The 26251-nt window shown below is 53.0% G+C and overlaps 1 protein-coding gene across 1 annotated transcript in view; it reads right to left on the bottom strand.

Moving 5' to 3' along the window:
* FAM20A (FAM20A golgi associated secretory pathway pseudokinase) overlaps positions 1 to 19769 on the bottom strand; it is a 62089-nt gene extending 42320 nt beyond the window's left edge. Inside the window, exon 1 of the mRNA XM_055133757.1 lies at positions 18897 to 19769. Within this exon, the coding sequence (XP_054989732.1) occupies positions 18897 to 19276 (380 nt within the window). The 5' untranslated portion in view covers positions 19277 to 19769. The remainder of the gene's footprint in view (positions 1 to 18896) is intronic.
* Positions 19770 to 26251: the final 6482 nt, after the last annotated feature.

Below are 26251 nucleotides of genomic sequence, written 5' to 3' on the forward strand. Positions count from 1 at the left end.
CCTGAGTATGAAGGAGTCAGGCTCTTTCTCTTTCTTTCTTTCTTTCTTTCTTTCTTTCTTTCTTTCTTTCTTTCTTTCTTTCTTTCTTTCTTTCTTTCTTTCTTTCTTTCTTTCTTTCTTTCTTTCTTTCTTTCTTTCTTTCTTTCTTTCTTTCTTTCTGTCTTTGGTCACACCCAGTTATGCTCAGGGGTTACTCCTGGCTCTGCACTCAGGAATTACTCCTGGTGGAGCGATAGTGCAGCGGGTAGGGCGTTCGCCTTGCATGCGGCCGACCCAGGTTCGATTCCTCCTCTCCTCTCGGAGAGCCTGGCAAGCTACCAAGAGTATCTCGCCCACATGGCAGAGCCTGGCAAGCTACCCATGGTGTATTCATATGCCTAAAACAGTAACAAGTCTCACAATGGAGATGTTACTGGTGCCCGCTCGAGCAAATCGATGAGCAATGGGATACAGTGACAGTGATGGTCAGGGGACCGTATGGGATGCTGGGAATCGAACCTGGGTTGGCTGCGTGCAAGGCAAATGCCCTATCTGCTTTACTATCGCTCTGGCCCAGAATCAGGCTCTTTTAAATGCTTTTTGGTGTTTCCTGTTGACGTTTCCTCCAGGACGACCATTGTCGGCTGGACTTGAGGAGCAGACAGGGGGAGGACCTGTGTCCAGTCACCCCTCTCCTCCAGAGCTCTTTTCCTGGCTAACAGCCTATAACAACTCTTGCACCCAGATCTCAGGCCAGACTCAGCTCCAGGAACCCAGATAAGGGCATATGGGGGTTCAATGTTGACTTTCTGCCTTTGCTCTCTGGGCCCTTTTTCTGGAAAGGGAAATCTCTCCTGGATGGAATGGGATGGGACAGAGTGTGGCTGGTGGGGGCCCTCACACAGATCACGGTCTGGTCAAGGGTCACCACCTGTTGTTCTGTCACTGACCCACCAGGTACCGTTGGAAGGAAACGGTTCCCAGAGAGCAGAGGTCCATCCATTCACATGGATCCATACGTGCTGTGTGAAAAGAAAGGAGAAAGGATCATTTTGGGGACCTGCAGAATATTTGCCATTTCAAGAAGAGGCAGAGACAGAGAGAAAGTTTCTGTGACAGACAGACTCCGTGTGGATTGAGCCCCGCTCTGTGTCTCCCCATCGGTCAACACTGTGGACTGGGTTTCCAGGTGACGGCGGGGAACCCAGACACTTGCCTCTTCTCTCTGAAAGTGACTAAGGCTCAGGCCAGCCAGGCCTGAGGTAGACTGGATGTCCTGAGCCTTTCCACAGAGACAGGACACCATCACAGCCTCATCACCTCCTCCTCCAGGGACACCATCACAATCCATGGTGAATGAGGTGCCAGTCACCCCCATGGAAGAGTCTGGAATAATCACCTAGTTATGATGTGTCATGTGGCCCAGGCGCCCTGCCCTGGGAGTTCCAGATGTGAACTCTCATTGGGTTAGGCGTGACCCCCATTCTACAAGCCGAAGAACTAACCAGTAAACGAATAAGGTAGCAGTCAGCCCTCTGGAAGAGTCTGGAATAACCACCTCGTGATCCTTCGCTGCTTGACTATGGGTCATAGTTGATAAAGCACCCTGCTCTGGGACTTCCAGACGTGACCGTGCACTGGGTTAGGCATGACCCCCACTCTACAGACCAGGAAACTGAGGCTGGAGGTCATAAACCTCAGGGGGACCATTGCTTTTCCGAAGGGGCAGGGCTGAAACCCAGGCCCATGAAGTCTCATGGGGATCCCCCCCCCCCATTCACTGTGATTCTGGGCGGTTCAGCCGTTAGCATAGAAGCCAAGAAATTCCATCCTTCATGAGTTTCTTTTTCTTTTCTTTTTGGGTCACACCCGGCAATGCTCAGGGGTTACTCCTGGTTCATGCACTCAGTAATTACTCCTGGCAGTACTCAGGGGACCATATGGGATGCTGGAAATCGAACCCGGGTCAGCCAAGTGCAAGGCAAACACCCTCCCCACTGTGCTATCGCTCCAGCCCCTTCATGAGTTTCTTGGGGCTTCACATGAGCACTCACTTGGGAGCTTTACAGAAACAGAATCTCCCACAGTTCTAGAGCCCAGAGTGCAGGGGTAAAAGCATCAAGGAGTCACAGGGCGGGGGGGGTGGTTCTTTGGGGTAGGGGGTCTCCACTGAAGAATCCAGCCTTTGCTTCTGCCAGTTCCTGGGGGCTGCCGCCCTCCCTTGGCCTGGTCTCTCCCTCTCGGCTCATCCCCTGGTCTCCTCTTCCATCTGGGTCTAATGTCACTCTGCTTGGCTTTTATAGGGACTTTTGTCATAGGACTGAGGCCCACAAGCAAGCCTGGAATGGACTCCTGAACATTCTTAATTTTCTCTGCAAAGATGCGTTTTTCATTTCCTCCAAAGTAGATGACAGTGACTGGTGTTGGGGATTAAGATGGAAAACACCTTCCAAGGCAAAGCATTGTAGCACTGTCATCCCATTGCTCATCGATTTGCTCTCGTGGGCACCAGTAACGTCTCCATTGTGAGACTTGTTGTGACTGTTTTTGGCATATCGAATACGCCACATGGAGCTTGCCAGGCTCTGCCGTGCAGGCGGGATACCCTCGGTAGCTTGCCGGGCTCTCCGAGAGGGATGGAGGAATAGAACCCTGGTCGGCCGCATGCAAGGCAAACGCCCTCCCCGCCGTGCTATCGCTCCAGTCCCCAAGGCAAAGCAATCCCTAGAAATTCACAGTCCAGAGAGATTATTTATCTTCAGAGCAAATCAATCGGCCAAGGATGCACAATGTTCTGAAGACGCTCAAAGGGACCGGGAAGAGAGACTTGGGACCGCCTCACAAGGCTGGTGGGACAGGGATGCTCTGTCTGAGGGGGCAGCTGGGGAAGGAGACATTCAGGGCAGGACCTGGGGGTGGGGTGGGGGGAATGGCAGCTGGGCATTGCCAGGAGGCCTGACATCCTGTCCTGTCCACTGGTTAACTTCTCCCTCAGTGACGACGGCCTATTTTTGGAGGAGCTGGGCATGGCTCCTTGCCAGGAGAACGCAGCATTTTCTTGCATGCAGATAAGGTGGTTTTAGGATCACAAATCACAGCAGCTGAAGCCGGGCTCTTGCTCTGCCCCAGAGAAGGGCTTGCCACGAACTGCTGACTCAGGACTCCTTGTTTTTGTCCGATCTCTTCCCTGCTCAAGGACCGGCAGATCAGCTCGCAGGGCACGGACCCCTCATCGGCGAGCTGGGGGTGAGCTCTGTACCTTGCCTTGAATCCGGAGGCCCCCACGGAGTGGATCTGCTTTCCCCAGGCATTCAGGGGTCGCTTCATGAAAAAGGGATTTGATATCCGAGAAGCACATTCGCCTCCAGTTGGCTCCAGCAGTTTTCCAAATCCATTTTGCTGCCACATCCCATGCTTAAGACGTCAAGGTATTCACGGCCTTTTATTTTGAGCTTCACAGCAAGCCCCCAGCTATGGTCTGCGGGGGGGGGGGGGGCGGGGAGGGGCGTGGAGGGGAGGGCAGAGCCAGGCTGTCCCCACTTCTCTTGACCCTAGGGCTCATTTCTGGCCAGGGTCGGTGGCTCTGCATTCTCTCACCTGCTCAGTTCCACCATCTTCACAAAAAGCCCTTTGTTCCCACCGCTGAGGTGCCGCTGACCGCCAGGGTGATTTCTCAGTGCCGAGTGATGGGCTTGGCGAGCCCGAGAGTCCAGGTGCTGCCGGGGGACCAGTCGAGAATGCGCCGTCATCACTCACCGGTCATCAGCAGCTCTGGCAAAGGGCCAGAGGGAAGGAAGAGCGCCCACAGGTGTGCCCGCTGCTCAGGTCCTGCAGCCTCACTGCTTCAAATTCTCTCCTTCCGCCCCGCGCCAGGCTGTTTCACGTGGGGTGGCCCAGAGGGGGGCAGGTGAGAGCCCTCCCCACCCCAAGGGACCCGGCCCTCGAAAACCTCCAGAAGTCAACCACTGCCATGCTCATGGCCGCTCCCCACATGCTAGGGCCAAACCTCACCCACGAGTGAACCTTTTCCTGGATCATGCATGACTTCATAGGACACAAGCCTACCCATACTCCAAGAGTACAGCACCACATTTGATGGGATGCAAACCAGGAGGCAACAACCTTCACTGTCACTGTCATCCCGTTGCTCATCGATTTGCTCGAGCGGGCACCAATAACGTCTCTCATTGTGAGACTCGTTGTGACTGTTTTTGGCATATCCAATACGCCACGGGAAGCTTGCCAGGCTCTGCCGTGCGGGCGGGATCCTCTCGGTCGGTAGCTTGCCGGGCTCAGAGGGAAATATTACATTATTTTGGTTCTGCTCTGGGGCAGGGATTGGGGTTCTGGATAGAAACACCCAAAATAGGGTGGTGGGAAGGTGTCATGGTGGTGGGATTGGTGTTTGAATGTTACATGGAATCACATATTGTGAACTACTTTATGAAATAAAAAAATTAAAAAAAAACTTCTCCTTCCCTCAGAAAAGCCAGCAGGCCTGAGTAGCCATGACGGGGTCTTCTGGGCATATAGTCAGGATGGCACTAAGCCAGCAGCAAGGGGTAGGTCTAAGGCGGAGGACGCTCGTCCTGCCAGCGCAGTGAGCCAGGAGGTGGAGGAGGAGAGGGGTGCAGGGAGCTTCTCTTTCTGGGCCACTCACTGGTGTTTGAAGTGAGTTAAGTCAGAGGGGAGGCCCCCGGCAGAGTCATCTCTGGACGGGTTTCAAAGCAGCATTCTGAGGAGTTCTTCATCTGGACTCTGTCTGTCTTACGCATCACCTATTTTCCTCTGATCCATTTCTCCCAACTCTTTTTCTTTTTTTTGAGGGGGCAGGGGTTTGTTAGTTTGCTTTAGGCCACACCCACCACTGCTCAGAGGTGGGCACATTCAGGAATCACTCCTGGCAGTGCTTTGGGGACCATATGGGATGTTGGGGATCAAACTTGGGTCGGCCTCATCCAAGGCAGGTGCCCTACTCATTGTACTGTCTCTCCACCCCTAAGTGATAGAGTTTATTTTGGATCACACCCAGCAATGCACAGGGGTGATTCCTGGCTCTGCACTCAGGAACCACCCCTGGTGGTGCTCAGGGGACCATATAGGATGCTGGGAATCGAACCCGGGTTGGCCGCGTGCAAGGCAAATGCCCTACCCGCTGTGCTATTGCTCCAGCCCCTAAGTGATAAAGTTTTTTTAAAAAATAAAAGCAATAACATCATCATCATCATCATCATCATCATCATCACCCCGTTGATTGTCGAATTTCTCAAGCGGTCTCGGTAACGTCTCCATTCGTCCTAGCCCTGAGATTTTAGAAGCCTCTCTTGACTCGGCCTTCCCAACGATGCTGCATTGGAGGCTGCTTCAGGATCAGGGGAATGAGACCCAGCTTGTTACTGGTTTTGGCATATGGATACGCCATGGGGAATTTGCGAGGCTCTCCCATGTGGGCAGGAAGCTCTCGGTAGCAATAACAACAATAACAATAACAGTAACCACATGTGTTCTAGTCATAAGGGAACTGCATGGCAAAGTGGTCCTTCACCCCGAAGAGATTAATGACTTCTTTCCCTTGTCTTAGCAGGAACCAACCCTATTGATTTAGGACCCCACCCTGATGGCCTCAGTTAAGCTCCCTTAGCCACTTAAAGGCCCCATCTCCAAATGCAGTTATCTTCTGAGGTCAACTAGGGGTAGGGCCTTGAACATGGGAATTTAATGATCATGCAATTCTGTCTAACCAGACTCATTAGATTTGTGAAGGGTTCTATTAGATTTCTTTCTCATTGTGTCCTAGGAAAAAGTCTTACTGCGTCTTACTGCTTGACAGCTAACCGGCGCTTGAGGTTTTTAGTTTTTTTTTGTTGTTGCTTTTTGGGTCACACCCAGCGATGCTCAGGGATTACTCCTGGCTCCACATTCAGGAATTACTCCCGGCGGTGCTTGGGGGACCATATGGGATGCTGGGAATCGAACCCGGGTCAGCCAGGTGTAAGGCAAACGCCCTACCCGCTGTGCTATCGCTCCAGCCCCAGCGCTTGAGTTTTTGCTTAGTACAATAGTAGTCCCGTTACACAAAGTACCCTCAATGAACTTCTTCTTTTTTTTTTTTTTCTTTTTGGGTCACACCCGGCGATGTACAGGGGTTCCTCCTGGCTCTGCACTCAGGAATTACTCCTGGCAGTGCTCGGGGGACCCTATGGGATGCTGGGAATCGAACCCAGTCGGTTGCTTGCAAGGCAAACGCCCTACCCGCTGTGCTATAGCAACAGCCCACCCTCCCCTCCCCCTACAATGAACTTCTTCAGTGGCTGGGTACCAGAATCTTCCCAGATGCCTTTGGTGTATTTGGCCAACTGAATGGGGCAGAAGCCAGACTTAGCAGTTTCTGATCAGGACCTCAGAGACTGGGCACACGTGCTCTCTCTTCCTCAGAACCCTGAGACTACCATGTGTGTAAGCTTGGTAATGAATGGGGCGGGGGTGGGTGGGGTGGAGAGTGGAGAAGAGGAGTTGACACCCTCCTCTGTGGAGCATGAACAAGATCAAAAGGGTTTATGCAGCCGTTGACCACAGGAACCTGAGCGAGCCAAGCAGAGATCAGAAAAACCACTTGGCTGCATCCAGCATAGCTGGCTGGCAGGATCATGAGCTAAAATAGATTAAAAAAAAACAACCTAAAAAAGTCATTAAATTCTGGGGTGCAGCAAAATCAAAGAGGACCTCCAGGGCCTAAAAGAAGCTCTCTTTCACGTAAGGGGCTGAAACATTGGCAAAAACATGGGTTGGGGAGTTTTTGGAGAGAAAACCCTTAAAAAGAGTGGAGAAAGGGGACTGAGGCGAGCAGGAGGCTTGGGTTTTCAGGTACACCAACTTTATTTCACTGTCACTGCCACTGTCATCCCGTTGCTCATCGATTTGCTTGAGCAGGCACCAGGAACATCTCCATTGTGAGATTTGTTGTTACTGTGTTTGGCCTATCGGATAAGCCACGGGTAACTTGCCAGGCTCTGCCGTGTGGGCGAGATACTCTCGGTAGCTTGCCAGGCTCTCCAAGAGGGGTGGAGGAATCGAACCTGGGTCAGCTGCATGCAAGGCAAACGCCCTACCACAACTTTATTTAATTAAAAATTAAAAATTTAATTATTTATTTTTTTGCATCACACCCGGTGATGTACAGGGTTACTCCTGGCTTTGCACTCAGAAATCACTCCTGGTTTAGGGGACCCTATGGGATGCTGGGAATCGAACCCCGGTCAGCCGAGTGCAAGGCAAATAGCTCTCCCCGCTGTGCTATCCCTCCAGCCCCTAGGCATATCAACTCTAGAGAGAAAAAGTTTACTCCATTTCCGTATATTTCGAATGGGAATTTTTGTTTTCAAAATTGTCTAGAAGTGTGGAAACAGAGATAAATAAATGGGACTATATTGAACTAAGAAGCTTCTGCACTGCAAAAGATACAGTGACCAAAGTACAAAGACAATCTACAGAATGGGAAAGAATATTCACCCAATACCCATCAGATAAGGTGCTGATATCAAGGATATACAAGGCACTGGTTGGAATCTACAAGAAGAAAACTCCCAACCCCATCAAAAAATGGGGGATGGAAATGAGCAGAAATTTTCTCAAGGAAGAAATACGAATGGCAAAAAGGCACATGAGAAAATGCTCTTCATCACTAATCATCAGGGAGATGCAGATTAAAACAACTATGAGATACTACCTCACACCACGGGGACTGACACACATCCAAAAGAACAAAAGCAACCGCTGTTGGCATGGATGTGGGGAGAAAGGGACTCTCCTTCACTGCTGGTGGGAATGCCGGTTGGTTCAGCCCTTTTGGAAAACAGTATGGTTGCTTCTCAAAAAATTAGAAATTGAGCTCCCATTTGACCCAGCAATGCCACTTCTGGGAATATACCCCAGAGAGGCAAAAAAATACAGTTGAAATGACATCTGCACTTGAATGTTCATTGCAGTACTGTTTACAATAGCCAGAATCTGGAAAAAACCCGAGTGTCTGAGAACGGATGACTGGTTAAAGCAACTTTAGTATATCTACACAATGGAATACTATGCAACTGTTAGAAAAGATGAAGTCATGAAATTTGCATATAAGTGGATCAACATGGAAAGTATCATGCTAAGTGAAATGAGTCAGAGAGAGACAGACATAGAAAGATTGCACTCATCTGTGGAATATAAAAGAAAATAACAGAATAGGAGACTAACAACCAAAAATAGTAGAGATAAGTACCAGGAGGTTGGCTCCAAGGCTTGGAAGCCGGCCCCACATGCTGGAGGAAGGGGCAGCTCGCATAGAGAAGGGAACACCAGGTAAAGTGTAGTTTGAGGACCCGCACGGGATGGGAGATGCACTCTGAAAATAGAATATAGACAAAACACGATGGCCACGTAGTGCCTCTGTTGCAAACCACAACACCCAAAAGGAGAGAGAGAGAACAAGGGGGAATGCCCTGCCACAGAGGTGGGGTGAGGCGGGGGGGGGGGGGGGATGGGGTGGGAGGGTGGGAGGGATACTGGGAACATTGGTGGAGGGGACTGGGCACTGGTGGAGGGATATAAACAAAATGCAAACATGAAAGTTCATAAGTTTGTAACTGTGATTCATGGTGATTGACTAATAAAAACATTTAAAAAATACTATAATATTATATACATATAAAAAATTGTCTAGAAGTGCAACCGTCTTTCCCCAAGAAAGAATCTCTGGAGTCAGAACCTAACATTTGCAATTCACTTCAGAAGCTACGAGCAGGCCTTAGATGGCAGTCAACAAGGACAAAGGGGACTGTCACCCCACGGCCAGCCGCAAGAACATAAAGTCTGCCAACCAGAGGAAACGAGCTTGCAAGCGGAGTCCCCTCGGCCCAGCTCCCCCGCCTCCAAACAAGAGCTCCACCCAGACCAGGCCCAACTTCAGCCTCCTGAAGCGGGCAGAGAACAGCACGGAGCCGCCTCCCCCGGACTCCTGACTCCTGGCCGGCGGCACGGTGAGCCAATCAAAGGCCGCCCTTTGAAGCCACTGGCGTGGCGGTGATTTGCTGCCCAGCCATAGAAAACAAACAGAGCTGCTGTTGATTTTCACTTTCTAGAGGGGACCGGGGATGAAAAGGTTATTGAACTCGCCTTCCAAAGCCAGGCGGTTAGCAAACCGCAGGCAGGCTCTCTCCCCTGGGGAGCTGGCTGCAGGACGGATGCCTCACCTCGCAGCCGCCTTTGAAGCTCCCGAGCCTTTGCCTTCCCTCTTCTGGGAAAGACTCTCCCAGCTCCACCCAGCCCCTCAGGACACCTTTCCAGTCCCCTCCCTGACTAGGGACGCCCTCTCCAGGCAACGCTACAGCACTTAAAAAAACTTATTTTTTTTTTTCCCACCTGGTGAAGGGATGTTGGGGATTGGGGGCATGATGGGGCTGAGATCCAATCATGGACGACTTTGTAAATGTTGTAAATTGCTGTGATTTGGTTAAAAGCCTGATACTTGTTAGTTTTAGGCTGGAGCGATAGCACAGCGGGTAGGGCGTTTGCCTTGCACGCGGCCGACCAGGGTTTGATTCCTCCGTCCCTCTTGGAGAGCCCGGCAAGCTACCAAGAATATCCCGCCCGCACGGCAGAGCCTTGCAAGCTCCCTGTGGTGTATTCAATATGCCAAAGACAGTAACAATAAGTCTCACAATGGAGACGTTACTGGTGTCTGCTCGAGCAAATCGATGAACAACGGGACGGCAGTGCTATATTAGTCTCCCAAGCAACACTCAGGAGCTCTCGGAGACACTCCTGGTAGTTCTTGGCTGACCAGGCCAGCATCTCACTGTGAGGGACCCAGTATGTGCCATGCCTGGGGATTCCGGGGGACCAACAGTGCAGGGGTGAGGGGGCCTCCAGGGTCATACCTGGCATAGCTTTGGGGCTTTAGGGCTGTGCTCACCCTAGTGCTTAGTACTTCTGGGTGACTGGCACTGCCCAACCTCCTGGCATCTCCCGAGTTGGAACCTCAGGAGTCGCCACTTTCCCCCCAGGCTGCACGTGACCGCAAGAACGTATCTGCCTGGTGGGTTCCCAGAGGGGAGAGCCAGAGGAAATATCTGGGGAACAGATCACTGGGGACAGATGCCACCCGGACCTGGGGGTGGTTGGTCAAGGGCTCATTATCTCCCCGCGAGAGGGAGAGTCTTGCACAAAAACAACCCCGGCTTATAAAATCCTTCCTCCTGGAATGGCTCGGCTCCTCCCTCCCACGTCAGAGCCAAACCGCGCGGCTGAGACTGTCTCAGCGTTGGATTTGGGCTTCCTCTGCTTCATGACGGAGCCAGAAGTCAAGCCCCTTCTCGAGAAAAGTCCTCCCAGTGAAGGAAAGCCGAGAAGGGGGCGTTTGCCAGGAAGCGTTCGTCCCCAGTTCCCTGTGGAACAGCCGCCAAGGAATCTTGCTTCCAGGAACGCCAGAAGCACACAGAGACCCTGCCCTGGCCGGTGCCAACTCCCCCACACCCCCCCTTCCTCTGCTCTGCCCTCGGGGCAGGTGCTGACCTGTGTTTTTCCTGATTATTCATTAAGCCGAAGCTGACGAAAGCCTGCGGATTCTGCTGAAGTCGGCTGGTGTCTGGCTCTTGACCCACCAAGGAGACGCGTCTCAACAGCTGGGGCGTTAGCGGGGCAGAGGTTATTAGACGGAGGAACATCTGTCTACCTGTTCGTGGTGCACACACATACGGGCCTCCAGGGAGGGTAGCAACGAGAAAGGGTGTTGTTGCCTGTTGGTGTCCAGGTCCGTGGCAGACTGGCCTCTGTGGAAATGTGGAATCTGGGCAGCGCCAGAGGCTGCGTGTTGCACAGATGGCCAGCACCCGGGACGGTCAACCCCTGTGGGCTGACTCGGGAGCCAAGAGCTGGGAGCCGCCAGGAGAACCGGGCTCAAGCAAGAGGCAACGTGAAGGACGGGGCACGGAAACGGGTGGCTTTGCTTGGAACTCACCAGCCCTAACGCAGACCCATGTGGGAAGCCCCAGGGACTGGAAAAGAGTGGAGACGAGAGTTTCTGAGACGCCGAGAGTCTGTCATAAACTTCACGAGAATAGAGAGCATCGGAGAGGAGCTTAAGAAGTGGCTGGGACAGAAGCCATGTCCACTGAGACCGCAGGAAACAAGGCAACCTGGGAAAAGAACGGTCTTTCCGACCGTTCCCACAACCGTTCCAACGACCTAGTCCTTGGGCTAGGACCTGGCTGGCTGGGGCAGAAAAGATCTCAGTTGGCAGAAGAAACGGAAGAGTTCAATCCTGGGAGGTGTCGGGCAGCCCTAGGATAACACACTTGCCTTCAGCTGTCATCTGTCAGGATCTATTGTTTGGAGGGGGGCAGTGTTTTTGCTTGATTGTTTGTTTGCTTTGGGGCCACACCTAGAGGTGTTCAGCCTTACTCTGGTTCTGTCTTCAGGGATCCTCCCTGGAGGTGTTCAGGGGACCACATGGGTGCCGGGGATAGACTAGCTGTGTCCAAGGCAAGCGACCTCCCCGCTGTGCTATCTCTCTGACTCCAATAGGCCAATATTTTGGGTGATGCTAGGCTCCGTAGAGCATGTGAGATCTGCTTGTCTCTCCTGGTCTGTGCACCCACCACCTCCATCCTGGGTTCCAAAGTCATCAACCCGAACGAGATTTCTACATCTCTGACTCATTTTCCTTAGCAACGAGACTTAAAGGGAAAATGTCCTTCTTGCCATTCATAGCTTAGCTCATGTTCGTTCACTCTACTGTAAGAGTGACACGCAGAGTAACCGTGAGGCTATAATGGGGTCAAGTATCTTGTAAAACAACGTGGGGCTTTTTGTCCATGGTCCTTAAGGCCCTGAGTTAGTTAGGAGGGCCACGTGTTTTCCTAAAGTTTATGTTTATTTTCCCTGAAAACAGTCCACTGTATTTGCAAAACATTGCCCATGTTCATCAGATCAGAGTGCTTTGCTTTCAAACAACAGAAACCCAGCTCACACTAACACAGGGAAAGGAAACAGAATCTAAAGTGACCCAAACCCTATTCCCTATTTTATTTATTTTATAAATACATAAATTAATTAATTTTTTTTGCTTTTTGGGTCACACCTAGCGATGCACAGGGGTTACTCCTGGCTCTGCACTCAGGAATCACCACCCCTGGCAGTGCTCAGGGAACCCATATGGGATGCTGGGAATCAAACCCGGGTTGGCCGCGTGCAAGGCAAACGCCCTACCCACTGTGCTATCGCTCCAGCCCCCCCTATTTTATTTATTTATTCATTTAAAAAAAAATTGAAATGATTTGATTGTGTTGGGCATACAAATTATTTCTGGTTTCTGTACTCAGTTTTCACTGATGTCTCTTCTCTATTTTAATCTGCCTCTCTTAATCTTGTCATGAGGCATCAAGCCCCAGAAGCTACGGGCACTGGAGAGAATCTGGTAAATTTGTTAATTTACCAAAATTAATAAATAAATTAAAAGATCCTGGGTAAAGATACTGATTGGCCAGGTCTGGGTTGCAACCCAACAACGGAGTGCTGTGATTGGCCCACCTGTGGTGTGGCCACTCGCCTCTCAACCAATCCCTGACAAAAATCACAGCTTCCTTTCCGTTCACATAACTACAGGGAGTCCTACTTCCAAGTCAGCAACAACACGTCAAATTTGCCTTGTAAGCTGGAATCTCACTTCCTCTTCTTTTATCAGGTGGATGAAACACCCCACTCCCGACAGGCACACCTAGATAGCTCCCACCTCCCCGGACCACTCGGCTGGGCTTTAGTTGCAGCAGCGAAACCCTTTCACAAGCAGCCCTTCATTCAACATTGGCTGCCAGAGGGGGAGAGAAGGGGCGTCTCCACCCAGGCTGGGACTCCGGGAATTCGGTCTTCCGCACACTCCTACTTCCAGGGGAACCGTGAGGGTCGCTTAGCCAGTGCATTTTCCAGTTCCTGGCCTCTGCCAAGGCAGATCAGGCGGAAGAATCTGCCTGCAAATAACTAGCCAGCTGAGTTCCCAGAATGGAAGTGAATTGGGTTGGGAGTGAAAGAAGAAGGCGAGGCAAACCACGGGGCAGCTGACAGACAGACATCCTCCCATTGCTGGAGCAGCATATTCGTTCCAATATACTAGAGTGATAGCACAGTGGGTAGGGCGTTTGCCTTGCATGCAGCCGACCCGGGTTCAATTCCTCCATCCCTCTCGAGAGCCCGGCAAGCTACTGAGAGTATCCCCGCATAGCAGAGCCTGGCAAGCTACCTGTGGTGTATTCAATATGCCAAAAACAGTAACACCAAGTCTCACAATGGGGACGTTACTGGTGCCCGCTCGAGCAAATTGAGTAACAACGGGATGAGAGTGAGAGTGACATACTTGGACACAGGAAGTGCCTATATTCCTTGGATACAACCACTGATTTCCTTGAACCCTGGGCTCATGGCAGTGAAGACTAGGGGCTTGGGGATGAAGGAGAAGAAACCTCAACGTGGTCTCTCGATGGGTCCTCTGAGAAGTCATCTGTTCGGAACTGTTGATTCTCTTTGCTCAGGGAATTGAGCAGGTACTCAAAGCCTCAAGTCTTTCCCACCAGCCAGTCAAGCCCTCAGTGCGAGGGAGAAATGAGGGCTGGGCGTTAGCACCACCTCAGTGCATCCCCTCCCGCTGAGGGTCCATGAGGACCCTCTGGTGAATCTCTGGAGGTGGGGTCCCGTCTTAGCCTGGTGTCATGGGCAGGAGAACCATCAGGGGGCGCTGTGAATTCTGGGAGAAGCCCCTGGGGTTGGCCTCCAGGACGAAGAACCTTCACTTTTATTTGCATTGTGGGTTGAGCTGCCTGTTTCCAATAAACCCACGTTCCAAACAGAGTGGGGCCAGCATGAGGTAAGCAGGAAGCAGAGAAACCATGGTGGGCAGCTGAAGGGAGAGCAGGGGGGAGGGAGAGGGAGGGAGAGAGAGAGAGAGAGAGAGAGAGAGAGAGAGAGAGAGAGAGAGAGAGAGAGAGAGAGAGAGAGAGAGAGAGAGAGCACACTCCACCACTGTGCTGCAAGAAGAAACTGTTTTTTCTCAGAATCCCCCAGCCCAGATAACTCTCCCATCTAGCGGAATTCTTCCCCATCTCTCCGAGCTCTTTCTCCCCACCGCTATCTTTTTTATTTGGTGTCTGGATCTTCTCAAGACTCCCCCCGATCCCCATCCCCCCGGAAACACTTGAGCCATTGATGGGAACCACACCCCTTGAACCACTGCCATCTGGGAACGCTTCCCGGGTCTTCGCTGGGATTTTCAACCCAGGAGCGAGGGCTGGGTCTTTCTCGAGGGACAGTGAGGAGTTAGGAAGGAGAGAGGGGACGGCGGGAGCTCCGGATGATGGAATGAATACATAGACACACACGCTTAATTCTGAGAAATGCTGACTTTGGAATTGCAGGAAAACACTTCCTTCCTGACACCCAAGAAGATGTCACAAAAAGAACAAGTGGACCGTGGGTACATTGGGGAGAGAGAGGGGTGGCCCACCTCTGTACCCCAACGGCAGAGCCAGTCACACCGAGAGCAGAAGATCCAAACCACAAGAACCAAGCTTACAAACGTGCCTGTCCAGGGAACCCAGGGACACTGGTGGAGGGAAGTTGACCGTGGTGGTGGGATTGGCTCTGGAACATAGTATTCCTAAAACTCAACAGTGAACCACTGTCAATTAAGATGTCTTCATCCAAAAAATTAAAACGACTTCTAAAGAAATAAAGGAAGGGGTGGTGGGTGGTGGGAGGGATACTAGGGACATGGGTGGTAGAAAATGCACATTGGTGGAGGGATGGGTGTTCAATCATTGCAGGACTGAAACTCAATCATGAAAGCTTGGTGACTGTATCTCACGGTGATTCAATAAAAATAAAAAATAAACGGATAAAAGGAAGAAGGAAAGGAAGGAAGGAAGGAAGGAAGGAAGGAGGGAAGGAAGGAAGGAAGGAAGGGAGGGAGGGAGGGAGGGAGGGAAGGAGGAAGGAAAGGAGGGAGGGAGGGAGGAAGGAAGGGAGGAAGAAAGGAAGGAAGGAAGGAAGGAAGGGAGGGAGGGAGGAAGGGAGGAAGAAAAGAAGGAAGGAAGGAAGGAAGGAAGGGAGGGAGGGAGGGGAGGGAGGAAGGAAGAAAGGGGGAAGGAAGGAAGAAAGGGAGGGAGGGAGGGAGGAAGGAAAGGAGGGAGGGAGGAAGGAAGGAAGGAAGGAAGGGAGGGAGGGAGGGAGGAAGGAAGGGAGGAAGAAAGGAAGGAAGGAAGGAAGGAAGGAAGGAAGGGAGGAAGGGAGGGAGGGAGGGAGGGAGGGAGGGAGGAAGGAAGGGAGGGAGGGAGGGAGGGAGGAAGGAAGGAAGGAAGGAAGGAAGAAAGGGGGAAGGAAGAAAGGAAGGAAGGAAGGAAGGAAGGGAGGGAGGGAGGGAGGGAGGGAGGAAGGAAGAAAGGGGAAGGAGGGAAGGGAGGGAGGGAGGGAGGAAGGAAGGGAGGAAGAAAGAAAGGGGGAAGGAAGGAAGGAAGGAAGGAAGGAAGGAAGGAAGGAAGGAAGGAAGGAAGGAAGGAAGGAAGGAGAGTGGATACTCAGATGGGGGGGGGTGGCAGCTAGCATGTCTACACTCGGGAAATTGTTGGCCTTTGCGTGTGAAGACAAAAATAACAGAACAGCTGCTGAAGACAGAGGACAGGTTTCTGATGAGTTTGAGAGGTGGAGAGAAAGAGACAGTACAGGAAGGAGTCCTTAAGTCCAATCTTTCTTGGGGTGGTGCTGGGAGGTGACTCCTGGCTCTGTGCTCCTAAGGACCCTTCCCAAGGATGATATGCTGGGATGAGACAGTGGCGGGTATGGCACCCAGGCCGCCCCTCTGCAGAGCCCGGTGAGTTCTCTCTCCAGCTCCAGGCTCAGCCTCTCAAAGGCAAGTCCCGAGTGCCACGACCCGTGCTACCTCCCGTCCTGGCCTGGAGAGACAGGGCATTCGGTTGACCTGTCACTTGGCGTTCCGGACCGGTGACACCGAGTTCCGTTCCGTTAGCCCCAGGTGCTGTCTCCTCCTCATCACTCGTCAAGGCGGGTGCCAAATGCACCATCAGTTCCATGGCACTGGAGCTGGCTCAATCTGCCGTGATCCCTGGCGACAGCCTGACGGAAACGCTTTCCCTAATGACATTTCTGACTTGGACTCTGCCTCGTTCAATCCCTTCTCCGAGGCAGGGCAGGAGGGAGAGCCCGCGCAGCCGGTCTGCAGAAAGCCTGAGCGTCGGCTGTAGGTCGAATGGCTAACCCACCCAACCGGTGGGTCTTGGGTGGTCCAACTCCACACTGAGATCCTGACATCTGGGACCCCCCCCCCCAGGGATGGAGGGGCTGAGCCATTCAGAGCTTGTATCAGCTCCAGCTTCTACTACGTGAACTCAGAGAGGGGACGGGAGATGGCACTGCTCTCTGGCGGGAGCTCAAGTTGCAGAAATGATTTCACACGGTTCCTACTTATTAGTGGGGTGGGTAGAAAAACCACTCATCCCGACTAATGGTCTTTGCTGGGCAAGGGGGGGGGGGAAGACTGCTGATTTGGCTCCTGCTATTACCCGGAGAAGAGGCAGATGGTTGGTTTGCGGATACAATCACTCTGGAGCGTTGTTGACATTAGGCAATCCTTTGGACGTTATGGCATCCGGATGTGAGCATAGAGCCCTGCCTCTAAAATAGCGGCGGGGTTGTGGCTACGGACGGGGAGGATTTGTCTGTGCAGGAGGCGGCTCAGCAAGGTCATTTGCGGCTCTGCTGTCTTGTCTGATTCTTCTTCTGTACTCTGATGTGGTGTCTGCACTGGTGAGCGCGTCACACGGGGCACGGGGCCCATCAGCATGACCCCGGAGGGGCTCCCAGACCCTTGAGGGCCCGGTTGCCCTTAAAGGGAACACAGCCCTCATTGTGGGACCCTGAGCATGACGCAAATCTATGCTGGCCACGTGTCTCCAGGGTTCCACCCCGACCGCCAGAGAAGGGATCTGACACACGTGTGAGCAGCTTGCTGAGTCTCCCAGTTCAGCTGGGGTAAAGGGAGGGTGTCTCTGCTTCTCAGGTCAGGTTTCAGCACAGATGGTCCCCCCATCCCAGCCCATAAGTCTTGCTTTAGGTGTCCGGTCTCCGAAGGAAGGGGTGAGTATGTGTCACCATCGTCACATTCAACCAACCACAAGGGGCCCTGCCCTGCAAGTTTCCTTCCCTCCCCCAACGCTGCAAGGTTCCAATTTCCATGGATTCTTTGTTCAATGACCTACATCACTTCTGCTCAGTGAATGTCTTTCTTATATATTTTTTAAGAATAGGTTTTTTTTTTTGGGGGGGAAGGAGGTGGAGAGGTTTTGGGTCACACTCCGTGGTGCCCAGGACTTACTCCTGGCTCTGTGCTCTGGGCATACACATTTGGGGGCACCCTCTGCAGTGCTGGGGTTTGGACTGGGATTGGCCATGTCAAAGACAAGTTCCTTTCCTCCCGCGCCATCTCTCCGGCTCCTAGGTGACATGTGCTTTTGTGGCAGAGAAGTGGCAGAACAACCCAGGCCACTCTGGGACAGATGACGACGAGGAAAAGGGTTTTGCTTCTCGGCCAGGACAGTCCCCTGAACTTCCCTCCAGGACCCAAGTGACAGAGACTGTCAGGCCGCAGACATGTGCTCCTCTGCACACCCAAGCATCAGTGATCTACCCACGGTCCCCCCTCCTCAGACACATGGTTGACATGCGGATGCTCGTCTAAGGGCAAAACATCTCAGCTCACGGGTGCACACTCCCAAGGTATGGACGAAGGAAAAGCTATATTGAAAAGGACAGCGTCTGAGAAGCAATTTCAAACTGCCTTTTTTTTTTATCGCACAATTAGCACCCCTAATGGTGTGCTATCAAACGACTTTCTTCCTAATATGAAACCATCAGCCGGAGAGCTGCAATTGAATGTCACCACCATGCTTTCGGCCAGTAATTCCTCACTCTGCACGCCCACAAGGAACCTCCTCCCCGAGAAAACAGCTCAATTGGATTAGCACTGAATTTCTGGCCTCGCCATCCTCCTGGGTGCTATGAAACCAGCCCAGGACATCTCATTGGAAAAATCTCTTCTTGTATTAAGAAGCAAGGGGGGAGGGAGCCAGGCCATGACAACGAGAACTGTGCAGGGGGCACTATTAGCTGGACGAGTCTGTCTCAGAGGCGTAAAGTCCTCGGCCACACTCCTGGTTGACCTCTTCAGCGCTGACCCTTCCAAAGCGTCCCTCCCCTCCAGTGCAAGCATTAGGCCTGACCGGCTAAGTCAGTCCAAATCACCACGGATAAGTCTTGTCTTCCAGCTGTAAGCTCCCTCACAGGAGCAGAGCTGTTTCTGTATAACAGAGCAGGGGACCCGGGCGGGGCCGGCTCCTTCCCTACTGCCTGCGCTTTCCCCGCGGGAGAGAACTAAACCCACAGACCAAGCCACCCAGCTCTGCCCAGAGAACAGAGGAAAGTGCTCAACGTCCATATCCACCCAGATCCGTTTGGAAATCGACTTAAGCAAAAGCAAAATCCTGCAGCGGCGGCTTTCACGAGAGAAAGCTAGGGGTGACAGTCCCAGGAATAAAAGTGGGGTGAAGGAGTGGCCCAAGTGAAGGAGCCGCGCGCCTTTCGTCTGGTCTGGGTACTGCCTCCTAGAAACTTTGGCAGCAACTGGGGTGTCCCCCGGCTGGGGTGGGGCAGATGGAGTTGCACACCCCGAGTCCGGAGCTCCGGCGGCCCGGACGTGTGCGTGTGTGTGTGTGTGTGCGCGCGCGCGGGTGCACCATGTGTGTGCATGCGTGTGTGTGCATGTGTGCGTGTGTGTGTGTGTGTGCGCGCGCGTGTGTGTGCGCGCTCGGGGTCCTCACCTGTTCCAGCGCGCCACCTTCCTCCGATAATACCGCAGCGCCTCCTGGCTGGCCAGGAGCGTGTCTTCGGGCCCGGCGAGCGGCGGCTCCTCGGGGACGTTGTACAGCGGGTGGGCGAAGAGGGCCCGCAGTTTGGAGCCCGCGGCCCGCGCCCGCGGCCCGGCCCGGGAAAAGTTGTGCGCGGCGGCGGGGTGCGGGGCTGCGGGGGCTGAGCCGGGGGTGGCGGACGGGGCGCGGGGGGCGCACGGGCAGCCCCGCGCCTGCTCCCGGGGCCGCAGCTGGCGCTGCACTTGGGGCCAGAGGTGGAAGTAGAGGTCGGCGGAGAGCAGCGCGCCCAGCAGCAGCAGGGTCAGCAGGCGGTCCCGGCGCCGCCCGGGCATGGCCCCGCCGGGGCGCGCGGGGCTCCGAGGGTGATTGCCGGGGTCCGAGGAGCGCTCAGCGCGCGGGGCGGCCCCGGCGGCGGCGGCAGGCTCGGGGTGGCGTCCTTGAACTTGGGCACCCGGGGCGGGCGGGCGTCCGGGAGCGGCGCCCGCGGCACAGCCGGGACGGGGGTGGGGTGGGGCGGGGGTGGGGGGCTCCCGGGACCCGGGTTCCCGCGCCTGAGGCAGCCGGCGCCCGGGAGCCCGCGGCAGGCGCGGGGGGCCCCCCGGCGGGAGCGCAGCGAGCGCGCGGCTGGGCGGGATGCTGGGGCGCGGCGGCTCCCTCCGGGTGCGGGCGGCGGGGACGCCGGTGCCCCCCGCTTCCTCGGGGCGAGCAGCTCTGCGCGCGCGGCTCCTGCAGGCAGAGGTAACGCCGGGCCTCCCCCGCCTGGCCGGGCGCCCGCACCTCCGCCCACTCGCAGCTGGCACCTGCCTCTGGCGCAGCTCGCCAACCAACTCCCGATGCCTCTGCGGGCGCGGCCCTTCCACCTTGTCGCCCAGCCCCCGCCCGTCCCGGGCCTCCCGCCGCCCGGGCGCAGCGCCCAGCGCGGGCACTTTGGCGGGGCGCGTGCGGGGACGGGGGGGGGGTGGCGTGGGGGGTCTGGGGGGAACTCTTCGTGTACATTTTTTTTTCCTTTTTGGGTCACATCCGGCGATGCACAGGGGTTTAGTCCTGGGCCCTGGCTTTGCACTCAGGAATTACTCCTGGCAGTGCTCAGGGGACCGTATGGGATGCTAGGGGACCATATGGGATGCTGGGAATCGAACCCTGGTCTGCCGCGTGCAAGGCAACCGCCCTCCCCGCTGTGCTGTCGCTCCAACCCTCATGTACATTTTTAGAGAGAGCCACGAGCTCCTTCCAACCCTTTCTCCTGCACATCTTCCCAGATACTGTGTGTGCGCGGTGACTGCTCTGCCCGCAGCCCAGGACACCTTCTAGCGCCGCAGTCACCACGTAGCACGTGCCTGGCACATCGTGGGTGCTGCTGAAAGAACCTATTGAGAGGAGGCAAAAAAAAAAAAAAGAGAAGTTCGACCTTTCCCAAGAAACACCCCCCCACCCCCCAGCCCCCGTTTTACCTCGAATGTGGCCATTTCCTGCCTGAGGGCGTCTGCAGCTGACTATACCCTCAGGCGCTTCACAAAGAGGAACTTTTTCTTTCCGTGGAGATGGGAGAGGCCTCTGGTGACCCCACTCTGAACCCTGGCATTTCGCTGGGTGTGCGAGTGGTCCACCCAATGGTCCACCCAAATGAATCACTGAGGGCCACGCGTCGCACTTCGCCCTGCTCCCTGGGAGGTCATTCATATGTCCCCCCACCCCCCACTCCCTATTTTCCTTTGGAGGACTCCGAGGAGACCAGCACTGCCCTGAGTCCTTTAATGACCAGCGAGAAGAGCCTTGTGGGAGCGGGAATGGGTGGGATGTAGGAAGGATACGGCTGATGATGGAGGAAAAAACGCATCTTTGCTCTCAGCCGCCTGTCTGGCCGCTGAGCCCCCAGCCCTGGGTGCCACCCTCCTCTTGGACCCCTCCCGCTGCCTCTCAACTCGGGATCCTGTACACAGTTTGGGCTGGTAGGTTCAGAGTCCTCCTTCCCGTGGGCAGTTCTGGCGGTCTCTGCCCTCGGCTCCTCTGCAAATAAGGATGGGGCTAGAGTTCACCCGATCCGTTTGAACGCGCTCCAGAATATAACTTGCTTAGAGCAGGCCCTTGTGGGGGTCCGTGTGAAAGACATGCTTGCAGGAAATGGAATCGCTTCTTGGTACCTGGAGGACACTGGGTTAGACGAGACGGTGTTGGCGAGTGGACCCACAACAGTGACCACCGCAAAAACAATCAAGTCCAGAAGAGGAAGGTTCCAGAAAGGAGCTCAGTGGGTTCTGAACGTCCAGTGTAAGGGACAATCCCCAAGCAAGACTGTCCTGCCAGCAATGCCACTTTGCTGGGAAAGGGGGTGTGAGCTTCTGTTTCCTGGGGCGCATCAACCTTCGTCTTCTTTTTTGGGGGCCAGGGAGAGCCAGGCAGTGCTCTAGGCTCACGCTGATTCCGGACATCCAATTTACAGCTTCACACACATGCCAGCTAGGCAGGTGCTGGACCCCTTGAACTCTCTCCCTGGCCCACCCTAGGATGAAATTCTAATGGGTCTCCAGTTCCTGCATCACCTCTCTGTGCCTGTTTTGGCGTCAGGACTGGTGGATGGAGAACCCGGCCCTTGTGCAGCGTCTGTGATAACTATGTGGCCAGTTGACTTGCATGTTTCTGGGACGGCAAAGGCCATGGGCAGGCCTTCCAACCTCAGTCCTTCCATGCTCCTGGGACCACCAACTCTCTCAGTAGAATTTTCTGTTTGGCTACCATTCAGGGAACATTGATTTTCTTTTCTTTTTTTTTTCTGATTTGATTGGAGATTTTCTCAACATATTTCCCTTACCCTATGAAAGTCAAGATTTAAATAGCGCATGGAAGTCGGATAGTAAGTGAAGGAGGTTGGGGCAGAAGAGTAGAAATTCTAGAGATGGACATGGTCTGTCAGACTCCATGATGCTGAGGTTGTTGGTCTGATTCTCTCACCCCCTCACCCCGCCCCCCAGAAATGATCTCTTCCTTCCACCTCTCCTAGGTGAGACTTACTAGGAGCCCTCAATTTGTTTGAAGCTCCTCTTGCAAATCCATCCCTGCCTTTCTCATTTCTTTTGCTCTTGAAATGCTTCTAGGTCCCAAATATTTTGTTTAGATTCAGGACTGGAGCGATAGCACAGTGAGTAGGGCATTTGCCTTGCATGCGGCCAGCCCCGGGTTTGATTCCTCTGTCCCTCTCGGAGAGCCCGGCAAGCTACCAAGAGTATCGTGCCTGCACAGCAGAGCTTGGCAAGCTACCAGTGGCGTATTTGATATGACAAAAACAGTAACGAGTCTCACAATGGAGATGTTACTGGTGCCTGCTGGAGCAAAGGGATGGACAATGGGATGACAGTGCCACAGTGCCAGATTTAGGCTTCAGATATGGCCCTGAACAGGGTACACCCACATTTCTTTCAGAGAACTTTCCAGAAGGCAGATGCTGTCACAGGGGCTGTCACAGGTGTGTGTTCTACTCTGCTAGAATAACCCCCCTGGGGCTGACCCATCCTGTGACATGCCCCTCCCTGGTTTGCCTTTTCTCTCCCTTCCTGTTTCCATCACCCCCCCCCCCCATTTCCTTACTGTCCAGTTTTCACTCCACCACACGTTTTTCAGTTCTGCAAACCTTCGTTCTCTCTTTTTGACTCAAGATGTGCCTTTAATCCGAGGTTCTTTTTCATTTCTGCCTCTGGACGATGGCCTACCCAAGTTTTGACTTCGCATTCTCACTTTCTCTGATGCTTTTCTTTATTATTGTATTTTATTTTTTGCTTTTATTGGTCACACCCAGCAATACTCAGGGATTATTTCTGACTCTGTGCTCAGGAATTTCTCCTGGTGGTGCTTGGGGGACCATAAGGGATGCCGAGGATTGAATCTAGGTCGGCTGCGTGCAAGGCAAATGCCCCATCCACACTATTGTTCCGACCCTTTTAGTTATTTATTTTTTATTTTATTTTATTTTTTCTGATGCTTTTCTTACCTCCTTTCCATGTAGAAATTTAGCACAGCGGGTAGGGTGTTTGCCTTGCATGTGGCCAACCCAGGTCTGATTCCTCCGTCCCTCTCAGAGAGCCCATCAAGCTACAGAGAGTATCCCGCCCGTACGGCAGAGCCTGGCAAGCTCCTCGTGGTGTATTCCTATGCCTAAAACAGTAACAAAAAGTCTCACAATGGAGACGTTACTGGTGCCCGCTTGAGCAAATCAACGAGCAATGGGATGACAGTGCTACAGCGCTACAGTGGTGTAAGTCTAGACACCCATTCCACTCAGTACCACATGAGGGTACTTGGGAACTTCAAATGAAGCATGGACCACGATGTTATGCCCGGTTGCTGGTATGTGTTATGGGTTGAATAACGTCCCACCTGCACCACTCCTGCTGCTTTGGTAGGGTGAAGTCCCACTTCTTTGGACAGCGCCCTTATTTGAAAAGCGGGGAGTTGCAGATACAATTAGTGAAGACCCCCTGATGTGGGAGTAGGGGGCTTCTTCGTCCAATAGGACTTACATGCTCATGAAAACGGGAGGTTTGGATGCCGAGATAGACCCCCGGGAACAGCCTTGGGTGAAGACGAAAGCAAAGAGCCCTAATGATTTCCATGCAAAGAGCAGCCCCGAGTGTCAGCCGAGCGCCAGGAGCTAGGTCAGAGGCAGGCAGCGCCTTCTCCTCCATGGACCTTGAAAGAGGCCAGCCCAGGGCAACGTATTGATCTGTAGCCTCCAGCTTTGTGAGCTAGACAACCCGCTGTTGTTGAAGCCACCAATGTGTGTCTCTGGGGCCAGTGGCCCTGGCCAACAGGGGCAGCACACACGTCCACCTGCCTCACTGGACCGTGACCTCCTGGGTGTGGGAGGGCGAGTGCTATTTATCTAAGGAGCTCTGAGAACAGGGCTTCCCCGTCAGTAGCCCACTAATCCTGGGGACCCAGTAGGGGCTCAGTGGGTGGCTGCAATCAACTAGCAACGCTTTGGATCCGGTAGGAGACCTAGCGGAAATAGAAGACGCAGTTTCTGCCGTCAGGCATCTTTTAGGATTATGAGACACATGGAAAGTCAAAGGCAAGCAGGACGCTGAGCAGATGAGAGACTCCGTTTGCTGCCCGGACGGGGTTGCACACGTCCAGGGCTCTAGGGTTTCCTCTCCGTTAGCTAACTACCCAGCACTCAACTTCCAGGAATGAAATCAAGAAAACAACAGAGTCAACATTTAAACACCAGTGTTCTTAATCTGCCAGGGTTAGACTCTATTTTTATCTCGTCCAGGTTTGCATGTTGCTTAAGACACGACTAGTTGCTTCTTGCGTGTGTGGTTGGTTCTCTGCGCAAGATTATAACTCCGTGAGTCTGAGCCACCCCCCTTCCCCCCGCACTCCCACCCCCCTACTTTCTCCTTTCTTTTCCTGTCTTCCCGGAATTTGTCCTTAGCAAGACACTCTGCTGTGAATGAACAATGTCCGGTAGAATTTGTGTGTGTAGTCTGAAGGTCCTCATGTGGAGAGGCAGGAGTTTTTAAATTTTATTTTATTATTTTTATTTGATAAAGTAGTTCACAATATTTGATTACATCTAATAGTCAAACACGCATCCCACCACCATGACACCTTCCCACCACCATATGTTGGGTGTTTCCGTCCTGAACCCCAATCCCTGCCCCAAAGCAGATCCAAAATAATTTATTTTGCGTTGTTTGTTATGAAAACCCGCGAAAAATGCTACAAAAAGTTTCCTTAGAGGAAAGAGGGTGAAGATTGTTGCATTTCAATCTTCAGGGGCCATTAAGTCCTTCTATAAGAGATCACTAACATGTTGTTAAAGGTTGAGCCTTGTGTGCATATGTGTGTATATACATATATATACACATATATTTATATATATATGTGTATACACACACACATATATATACACACATATATGTCATCATCATTATCCCATTAATCATTGAATTTCTCAAGCGGTCTCAATAACGTCTCCATTCGTCCTACTCCTGAGATTTTAGAAGCCTCTCTCTACTCATCCTTCCCAACGATGCCGCATTGAAGGCACTTTCAGGGTCAGGGGAATGAGATCCAGCTTGTAACTGGTTTTGGCATATGAATACACCACGGGGAGTTTATCAGGCTCTCCCATGTGGGCAGGAAACTCTCAGTAGCTTGCCAGTTTCTCTCAGAAGGAGAAGTAGGCTATAAGATGTCCAGGAGTTTGCTTTTAAGTCTCTGTTTGTGGGCCGTTGGTGGGATTACATGATGCCACGGGCAGTCCCTGGGTGTGACCACCTAGCTACTGGAAAATGGGAAATCTGGGCAGAAGAGGCCCAGTCCCGATCTGAACAGGCTTGGAGGTCTCAGCCCCAGGTCTCACACACCTGGGTCCTCTGCCAGTTGCTTCATGTGTGAGGCTTGTCTGAACGTGTGGAGAGGGGCCTTGAGCATGGCTGTGGCTAGGCTCCGGAGGTCTTCAGGCACTGGGAGCTCTGCTCGGCGTGGGGAAGGAAGCTGGAGCCCATCCCCTCTGAGGGGTCCTGGGGAAGATAGCCAGATGCGAGGGCAAGAGACTCTCTGCCATATATATGTATATGTGTGTGTGTGTCTGTGTCTGTGTCTGTAAAAAAAAAATCCCTCTAAGATTGGTTGCCTCCTACTTTAAACCCCATCAAATGTGGTGCAGTATTCTTGGAGTATGGGTGGTGTGAGGTATGAGTTGTTGCGTGGGGTTCAGAAATTGATTCACACGTGGGTGAGGTTCGGCCCGAGCATGTGAGAGCATGTGAGCATGGTGTAAGCATGGTGGCAATTGAGTTCTGGAGGGTTTCAGCTGTTGGAGCTGGGTCCCTTGGGGAGAGAAGGGGTCTCACTCGTTGAGGGGCAGGATTTTTTAAACAAATACCTAGACTTAAAACATCTGGCCCCTGAATCAATGTTATTCTATTTTGTTTGAATAACTGTATTTCAGAAACTTAATAACCCTAAGAGCCCTATCCTGGAAGAACAGTGTCAACTGCTGATATCTGAGTTTTTGTTACTGTAGGATAACATTGGTTTGTCCTTTCTCCCTTGCCACAGGGAGCTTAGGTTTATCGGGTTATACCCATCACAGTGCTCCCGAGTCACTCCCATTCCTCTGTGCTTATCTGTAACTTCTCTATGCTCTCTTCCCCAACCAGCTAATCAGCTTTCCCCCCTAATCAGTTTCTGTTAACTTGTAAGGTCAGATCCTTCTAGGACACTGAACTTGTATTGTAAGTTAATATTGCCTTTCTCCCCTCCTTATATCTTTTGAATAGTTTACTTTAAAGCAATTTCCTTTT

The sequence above is a fragment of the Sorex araneus genome, chromosome 3 (genome assembly GCF_027595985.1).
Source record: "Sorex araneus isolate mSorAra2 chromosome 3, mSorAra2.pri, whole genome shotgun sequence".
NCBI lineage: Eukaryota > Metazoa > Chordata > Mammalia > Eulipotyphla > Soricidae > Sorex > Sorex araneus.